General features: G+C 29.9%; 1 protein-coding gene across 1 annotated transcript; it reads right to left on the bottom strand.

The window, feature by feature from the left end:
- Window positions 1-3,861: 3,861 nt before the first annotated feature.
- Window positions 3,862-5,666, bottom strand: LOC125874770 (putative protein phosphatase 2C 53). The gene is made up of 3 exons (XM_049555791.1): window positions 5,121-5,666; window positions 4,522-4,860; window positions 3,862-4,437 (listed from the first exon to the last, which is right to left on the bottom strand). Exons 1-3 carry the CDS (start codon window positions 5,613-5,615, stop codon window positions 4,093-4,095), a joined length of 1,179 nt encoding a protein of 392 aa, XP_049411748.1. The 5' UTR covers window positions 5,616-5,666; the 3' UTR covers window positions 3,862-4,092.
- Between the last annotated feature and the right edge of the window lie 4,273 nt (window positions 5,667-9,939).

The following is a 9,939-nucleotide window of genomic DNA, read 5'->3' as shown; positions in this document are numbered from 1 at the left end:
ACTTCAATCCAAAACACGTTAGAAACCTATCATCAACAATCATATTTTTCCATTATTTTTTTTTAGATGCATGAATGTCTAATAAGTCTAGAAAAGAAAAGAACAAAAGAATTCCTACTTGATGAAAAGTACACCTCAAAAAAATCTAATTTGTCAGTGGTTACATCTCTTTTCTTGTAAAATAATAGTAAGATGAACTGAATTTAGTAGTCGTATAACAAAAGAATAAAGCATAGAATATACATAATTAAGATTGATTACTAATTTACTATACTAATTAGTGCACTAATATGTTGAAGATGTATAAGAGTGAGACAAAATAAAGAGAATCGTATAATAATGCACAAATAATTGGAAGTATAATTCACCAAATAGGAGCCCACAGTTGAAGGTTCCAAATAGCCCGATCCCCCCACCAACCAAATCTCTTCTTTACTTTCTTTAAATAACAATCTATTAGCGCTCTGGGTTCGAATATTGAGTATGATGAAGAAAACTTTTAGTAGCCCTTGAATGAGACCTTATACGACATAAGTATAAAATAGGGAGTAAATATCTCAAAAAATCACTCAAGTATGTGAAATTATTTGAGAAAGTCACTGAACTTGATTTTATATCAATAAAGTCACTCAACTTATGGATTTTCTTTTATAAAGTCACTCAACTTAAACTATTGTTCTAAAAAATTATTATAACCAAAAGATAAAAAAATTAACGGAAAAGGGCCTAAAATACCCTCGAACTATTGAAAATGGTACAAAATTACCCTTCATCCACCTATTGGCTCCCAAATACCTCTGTCATCCATCTTTGGGTCCAATATTGACCACTTTTATAACGGATTATCATTTAAATATTTTTTTGAAATATGTGGCGACCAACTATTGGATATATACAATTTAATTACTTAAATTAATTTACAAACTTACTCATTATTAATTATACACGACCCAAAATAATTAATTACACATGTCCCAAATTATATTTACCCATCGATTAAAAGAAATACACCCTTTATTCCCAACATTTCACTTCATTTATCAACCTTGTTCCCCAATATATTCGCCTATAATCTCGAAAAATAATACTTAAATATACACATGTATCACCAAAAGAAATTACCTAAACACTCATAATTTTTTATGGTGATACATGAGTGTATTTAGGTAGTATTTTTTGAGATTGTAAGTGAATATATTGGGGAAGTAAGGTTGCAAGAGGAAGTGAAATGTTGGGAATAAAGTGTGTATTTGTTTTAATCGGTGGGGTAACTGTAATTTGGGACAAGTGTAGTTAATTTGGATGGGGTATAATTAACTTGAGTCAAGTGTAGTCAATTTGGACCGAGTAGGCGAGTATAATGGATGAGTTTGTAAATTAATTTAAGTAATTAAATTGTAGTTAATAGATGGTCACCAAGTATTTAAAAAAATTATTTAAATGATAATCCGCTATAAAAGTGGTTAATATTGGATCCAACGGTGGATGAAAGGGTATTTGGGAGTCAATAGGTGGATGTCAGGGGTATTTGGGAGCCAATAGGTGGATGGTGGGTAGTTTTGTACCATTTCCAATAGTTCAAGGGTATTTTAGGCCCTTTTCCGAAAAAATAATTGCACAAACTACCCTTCAAGTTTAATTTTGTAATACTTATTTCCATTGTAGTTTATAATATTATGCTTATCTCTTATTTTATTTTATTTTTAATATTTATCTTAACTTAATTAATATCAACTCAATTGTCCAAGCATTAAGCATCAATGCAACTTGGCTTAGGTTTCATGATATTCTACTACAATTTATACCCATTAACATATGCACTTAGTAGGCGTTTGGCCATGCGATATCATATCACGATATGATGTCGTGAGATGAAATCAGCGTTTGGACATGCGATTTTACGCTGATTTCATCTCATGATTCCATGTCATGAGAGGTGATATCATATTCTCCAAAAATCATGATATGGAATCACCATGTGATTTCATATCATGATTTGAGATATTTTAATACAATAATTGATCCATGAGTTTATATTTTGTTAAAACAACCCCACATTTATATCTACTAACCATTTGTTTCATATGTAAATAAAATTTATAATCACATCATTACTTTTTAAAATTTATTATTCTCACCAATATAAAATTTATTATCACTTTAAATTTGGTGAATATAAATGATAAAGTAGAAATTCATTTGGTGAATATAAATGAGAACNAAATCCCTCCTGAACTTGTCCGCACAACTTACTTTAGCACTTTAACTATACATGTGTTTCTTTACCACCCTAATTTAATTTGAATTGAATTTAATTACCCCTTCAAGAGTGACGTGACAAAATTTGTATCACCAACTTTCTATAAGCGCGTGATAAAGGAAAATATACCAAAAAAACTGACACATATCATCTTTTTATTGAATAACATACTTAATAACTTATTTTACTAATTTTTCAATATTTCATTTTGAATTAACTTTTCTCTCTATATATTTCTTTTTCTGCATCTTTTTTTATTATTATTTTTCCTTTTTGTTCTTTTTCTGGATCTTCTTCTTCATTTTTTTTCCTCTTCCCATAACTCTTTCTCTTTTTTATTCTTTCTATTTAGTTCAAGTAAACAATTACTCCCAAATATAACTTCTTCCACATTTTTCCTTCTTCCTTTCTTTTCTATTTTTAATCGTTTCTTATTTTCTTTTACAAATTTTTTGGTATTTGATTCACCGATACTATTTTTTGACATCAAAGAAGATTATTAGATCTATCAGTTTAAAGTGTTATCAGAATGAAGTTGATTTCCATTAAAAAGAAATTCGAAGATATTGTTGACAAAAGATTAACTATGGAAATTTCGCCCAATTCATTAATAAATTTTCATTTTTATGCAAATCATTTTTTTTATCTTTGAGAAAGGTGGTATGGTGTAACTAAACTGAAAGTGCAATTGAAATTTGAATTATAATTTGTATATTGAGGAGTAAATTTATTGATAGGTTTAATTTTTGGCTCAATATTAAAAAAAATAATTATTATGGAGATTTAAGCAATTAATTAGGAATTTAGTTAATGTACACGTGAACGAATGAAAACGCGTGTGACTCAACAACACCCAGCCTTCAACTGGGCTGGTGATGGGAGGGTTGAAAAAAATAACTTAAAAGATATTAAGGGGTATTTAAACACCCGTATAGTTAAAGTGTTAAAGTAAGTTGTGCGGACAAGTTCATGAGGGATTCCATATCTTTTCTCTAAGAAAAAAAAACCATTTCTTTTCCCCCCACCTTGCATAAGTTTTTAAAAAATTATTTCATCTAAATATTGGATACTAGTTTTTGAATATCCCTTCCGTAGTCCTGTTACTGTGGTTTTTTGATAAATCGAATAAAAGATGTTATAAAATCATTTAAATTAAACAATATATAATAAAGGGAAATTTAGTTAAATCATAAATTTTTATGTTAATAATAATTAGGTTAAGAAAATAATTATTAAAAATAAAATAAAATAAGAGAAATAAACAATAATATTATAATATAAACTTTAAGGGAAGTAAGTATTACAAAACTAAACTTGAAGAGTAGTTTGTGCAATTATCTTTTTATCTTTTGGTTATAACGATTTTCTAGAAAAATAATTTAACTTGAGTGATTTTTTAAAAGAAAATTCATAAGTTTAGTGACTTTCTCAAATAGTTTTACATACTTGAGTGACCTTTTGAGATATTTACTCAAAATAGTTGAGCTCCAATGCGGATATTGATGAAAAAAAAATAATTAGTAAAGCTCCAATCATTGAATTTTTAAGCCTTCTCGAACCAGACCTCAAAACAGTGAAATTCAAATGAAAAGGAAAACAAGAAACAAGAAAATTTCTTTATAACCAGATACAAAAACTGGGAAATTCATATAGACTCCCGCGTCTTAGTTTGGATCTCATGAGTAAACTATTCAGTCATAGAAGCAATTTGCTATACAGGGTAAAATGTTAAAACAGCTATACATAGGTCTCCAGTATCTTATCAATCCATCATTGTCCGCGGAAGTTAGTTGAGAGTGAATTCATCCAGCAACTCAACAGTTTCTACACATTCACCAAAATTGTTGCAGTTGAATTATCATCACACATATATCATCAACAGAACCTCGTGAAACAGCAAGATCGATAAGCTTTTTAGAGGCCAATAATGGTTGTGGCTTACTGATGCCTGTGCAACACAAAGGCCTAGCAGCATCAACTACTTCCTGGTTGCTGACTTTATCCCATAAACCATCAGATGCAAGGACTAAGAACTCCAATTCAGGATTAAGTTCAATGACTGTAGTCTCAGGTTCTGCGATTACCCATTGTTTAAGATAACGATCTCCTATACCTCTCGACACAGCAAGAGATCCCTGGATCCTCCAAACACCATTAGAACAATCTACATAGCCACCCTACACAACAATAAAGCATCATACGATTAGTAACCTGAAAAATAAGACATGTTATACTGATAAGTGATCCATATAGTTGCTCACCGAAGTCTCAATTCTATCTTTCTCGTCTTTTCTTGAAGGCTTGTGATCTGAGGTGAGTGCTTCAGCAATCCCACCTCTGCTAACAACAGCGCGACAATCACCAGCATTAGATACTACTAAATCACCATTTCTGATCAATGCTGTTACGCAGCACGATCCACCCCCAAATTCTTCACTGAGGAATTCGGTATCTGTCTTTAAATAACCATTTTTGAGCGCCTCCACAACTTCTTCATCATTCCTCCTTACTAATTCATCCATAATGTTCTTATTCAAGTGCTCTGCTGCAAACTCAGCAGCTTTAGGTCCTCCATGCCCATCAAATACACCAAAAATACCCTGAAACAAGTAATCCCTTTGTCAATTTCAACCAACCATTCACAAATAGCATAGGAAACTAAGAAACATATAAGTATAGTCTGATGCACTAACATATAAGTATAGTCTGATGCACTAAGTTCTCGCTATGCACCAGATCACAATGATTTATTGTACTTAGTCTGCATTTCTATTTCCACAGCTCAAATCGGAACTAAAATTGGGGGAACAATAATGCATTTTTTATAGTTAAAAATTCAGAATTAAACAATTGATTATACCTGTTTTGAATCTCCTTGTAAATTGACAAGCGCAGAGTAACGATCCTCCATTGCACCTCTCCTTCCACGTTTACAACAAACAGAATATTCATCGCTTTCAACCTCAACAAAATCCGCCGCTGCCGTCGGAGTTACCGGAAAATTCCCAAAATTCGTTGAAGCGACCGGAATATCCAATCTAGCAGGTCTCTTCCTCTTCGAAACCGCTGGAGAAGTAGAAATCGGTGCAGATGTTGAACACTCAGAAGAATTTCTGTTAAGGCTAATCGTTTCCGGTGAAGATTTCTCAATCAGAAGAATTTTCAATTGTGAAGACGAAGACAAAGAAGAAAAAGTAAATGAAGGAAATTTCGTTAGAGTTAGAGATTCAGATGATTTCCGAGAAGGTGAAGAAGATGAAAATGAAGCCGATTTACATAAGAGTGAATTAGTCACCGGAATCCTAGTCGCCGGCGAGAATGCCGGTGAGTTTGGAATTGCGACGGTACAAGACATTGCTTTAATTTTTTTCAAAAAGTAGTTGGAATTCCGTGTTGTTTGTATGAAGATATTGAGAAGATGAGAAAAAAAAGGGGTATTTATATATGCGGAAAAAAAGGAAAAATTTGTGAGCAGTCAAAGTAATTTGGCTGTGGGACCCTCTTTCAGTATTAATTCCGTGTTTGAGGAGACACTTTTTTTATTTGATTTTTGACTATTAATTTCAACCATTCCTTCTTATGTACTTTTGGGTAAACAGTCCGAAGGAAAAATTACGGGTATAAGTAAATATATATCAGTTAATTAGCTAATATATCTATAGTTTTTATTGATTACTATTGATAGCTTAATTTTAGTTATAATTACATCGTCTCTCTCCTCTTTTATACATTATCAAATATAAATTATACATAATGATAGATATACAAATACAATTAGCCTTTCTCCATTCTCTGTCATCTCTTGTTCGCCTCTCTCTGAATACCATTATATATATACAATTATCTGACAGATATGCATATGCAATTCGCCTCCCTCCACTCTCTGTCCTCTCCTAGCTCGCCTCTTCCTCCCTCTCCCAATATTGATCGCTAGATATACAACTACACATGTATATCAGTTACATATATACAATTATTTAACGGATATATATATACAGTTTGACAGATATACATATACAATTCGCATTTCTCTACTCTATGTCCTCTCTCGGTCACCTCTCTCCTCTCTCACTCAATTTCGTTCACCTCTCTCCTCCCTCTAACATGTAGCTATAAATCGTAATTAGCAAACTATATCTATGGAGAGTAATTAAGTTTATTTTAGTGGCAGTTTGTGAAATTTCCTCAATCTTCAAAACTCATTTTATTTTTGCTTGTTTCTTCGAGATGCGAAAAGCGAGATTGAGATAATTTGAATATGTGAAAAGGAGGAATAGGTGTGGTCGTAATAATTTAAGGAGAGGTAGATTGAGGAAGAGTCGGAGAGAAGTGATTAAATAAGTTTACACTTTGTTAGGGATATTAAAGAATGAAAGTCCTAGTGTTTGTTTTTTATTGTAAAAATTTAATTCTTAAAAATCATACAAATTCATGAAGAAAAACGAATTGAAAAACGCAAATAATTATGAATAGCTCTCTCCAATGATAATTTAGTTTAATTAGATTCATGTGCTCCTAGAAAATTTGTCATGTTTTTTTGATTTGATATAAAATTTAAAATATAAATTCCATTTTAACTTGTAAACTTAAATTTAAAAATATGTATAATATATAAAATGAATAATTTCAGAAATTTCCGGCTAGGTTCCTTCATTCTATAGCATTTGTTTTTCGTGATTTAAGATACTACACCTATTTCTCTTATTTTAATTTTTTGATAATCATTCCTTAAATCTATTTTAAAAAAATATAAATTAATTACAATTTGACAAATTTGTCCTCATAATTTCTTCATATTAATTCATATTATAAAAAATGACTTATTTAATAATTTTTAAAAATGACATATTAACACATTATAAAAATATTTGTGTTGGTTTATTTTTAAATTATCCCTATATGTGATCTTAAACCTAAGATGTAGCTCTATCCATTGAGTAAAGAGAGGATTTGCTACCTTTTTGTAAATAGAAAAATCCTCATTAACTTCTTTAATTTTCTTATTTAATTGAGTGGCAAGGAATTAAGTTAACTCTTCAACTAAACCGTGATTATATTCTTCATTCTAAGAAAATATCATTAAGAATTAAATGAATATTTTAAAATTTGAATATAATACTAAATATAAAAAGATAAGTAGTTCTTTTTAAACAAACAAAAACGAAACTAAGACGAAATTTCCTATCGGAAGAAGACCATATTAATCTATAGTAACGATATTTTTCAATTTATCATAATTAGCAAAGCAGAATATGTACAGATTGAAATAATGCCTTATTTTATCACCATGATTAGCACATAATTTTAAGAATTTTAGTTCAAAAAAGATTTTCTGTGATGAATCACCTATACTAAATTTCTATTTAATTTTTTTTATTTCACTTCCAAATATTTGTGTGATTGTATATTGTTTTATTAAGAATAAAAGAATAATTTTAAATTAAATTATTTTAAATTATAAAAAAATATGATTATTAAAATAAAATATCTTATAAAATAAAACAGAAGAAATACATGAAAAGGGAAAAAGAGAAAAGAAAAAAGAGCGACTTCTGGTGGAATTCAAAATTGTAAGTCAAACACGCTAATCAAAAGATCGGCCGTGTTTTGACTTTAGTGTAAATGTGACATTTGGCACATTTCTTAACATGCAATTCACTAAAAGTAGTTAATTTCATAAGATATAATTTGGGCCCATTTAGTATGTGGAAAGAGATAAATAAAAATAACTTATGAGATTAGTTATCGCGTCTTCTATAAGGATAACTAATCTTGCTATTTTAGTGTATTTTCCTTCCTTACCTAATATAGTTTAGGGAAAATTTTGTATATAGCCACTTAAAATAACTTAATTATGTTTTATAGTTATAGTTTGTTAATTATGGTTCGTAGCTACAGGTTATTGGAAGGACAGTGGCGAGCAATATTGGCAGAGGGAGCAGAGAGGCGAGCGAGAGAGGGCAGATAGTAGAGAGAGACGAACTGTATATGTATATTTGTCCAGTTGTATGTGTATATATGTCAAATTATTATATATATGTAACTGATATACATATGTATTTGCATATCTGGTGAGCAAGATTGGGAGATGGAGGAGAAAGAGGAAAGGGATTGGGAAAGGAAGGAGAGAGGTGAGCGAGAGAGGTGAACTGTATATGTATATCTGTCAGATGTTTTTATATATATAACTGATATACATATGTATTTGTATATCTGGCGAGCGAGATTGTGAGAGGGAGGAGAGAGGTGAGCGAGATTGGGAGAGGAGGAGAGAGGCGAACGAGAGAGGGCAGAATGTGGAGAGAAGTTAATTGTATTTGTATATCTGTCATATAATTGTATATGTATATGTATAATTTGTATTTGTATATGTATAAAAGAGGAAAGAAGAGAGAGGCGACGTAATTACAACTAAAATTTAGCTGCGAGCCGTAATTAATTCAAATTATAGATATGTTAGCTAATTAACTAGTATATGTTTGCTTGTCCGCGTAATTTTCCCAATAGTTAATTTTTAAGATATGATTAGGATTGATTTGACATACATGATAAGATACATAAAGATATTTCATACGGTTAGTTATTACTCACTCTATCCACTTTTATTTGTCATAGTTTCCCTTTTTAGAGTCAAACGATAAGAACTTTAACTATCATTATATGATGTATTTTTTCATCATTTAACTTTGAAAATTAGTTAAATTGACTTTCAAATAATATAACATAACAATTAAAAGTGGACGAAGGTAGCCTAGGTATGAAAGAGCTAATACTTTCATGCTAGTACATCCCAATATTCCATGAAATTGCTATTCCTTATACCACCAACTGAATATTTTGAAATAATCATGTTTTTTTAAAAAAAATTTATGAAATCATCACGATATATTACTATTTAATCCTTTTTTTCTCTTCCTTACCCAATATATTGTACATTGTACATATTTTGTAAATTTTTTGATTGCCTCCATTATTGAATTTTTAGAGTTCACATTGTCAAAGTTGAATTTAAAAAATCTGACTCATATAGATTATTAGTTGACAAACTCAATATGTCATTGTGTTTGTAGCTCAAATTGTGGTTAGAGCTAGTAATGAGCTTGGTAGATATAGGTAGTGAAAAATAGATTAGACAGGTAAGCCATCGTTATTTTTTCGAATATGATTTTTGTGAGAAATTATATATGTCATTTAGATCGATTGTAAATAGTCTAAAAGAGATTGTCTACAAATTAATTTTGATGTGATATTGGTGGAGATTTGAATTGATTTTGAACCCATTGCAATTGAATATAAATTGGAGAAATTTGTCATTATAGCTAGTGACGAGATATACATTTTAATTACATGGTAAATACTAAATACATTTTATATTTTTTATAATAATAATACATGAGGGTGTGTATATATATTTTCGGAAAAACAATATGGTTATGTGAGTATAAATTGAAAAATAAGATTACGTGAATTCAAAATTTTATATTTTCACAAAAACAAATTGGTTATTTGAGTATAAATTGAAATATGTGATCAAGTGAATTCAAAATTTTATATTATGATACATATTAGAGCAACTTTCACATATATCAAACACAAAAAATCATATTTGTATGCTATAACTATAGTTTGCATAATTGCGCTCCATAACAAACATAAATATGTATATTTCGCTATACATA

The sequence above is a fragment of the Solanum stenotomum genome, chromosome 8 (genome assembly GCF_019186545.1).
Source record: "Solanum stenotomum isolate F172 chromosome 8, ASM1918654v1, whole genome shotgun sequence".
Lineage (NCBI taxonomy): Eukaryota > Viridiplantae > Streptophyta > Magnoliopsida > Solanales > Solanaceae > Solanum > Solanum stenotomum.
This window is presented reverse-complemented; position numbering and strand designations above follow the sequence as displayed.

What these genes read in the sequence shown, in the direction of transcription:
- LOC125874770 (XM_049555791.1), bottom strand. Translation starts at nt 5,615, where the DNA reads ATGTCTTGTACCGTCGCAATTCCAAACTCACCGGCATTCTCGCCGGCG. An exon ending in TACAAGGAGATTCAAAACAG is followed by an intron (nt 4,861 to 5,120) that starts GTATAATCAATT and finishes TACTTGTTTCAG; the next exon opens with GGTATTTTTGGTGTATTTGA. An exon ending in AAGATAGAATTGAGACTTCG is followed by an intron (nt 4,438 to 4,521) that starts GTGAGCAACTAT and finishes ATTGTTGTGTAG; the next exon opens with GGTGGCTATGTAGATTGTTC.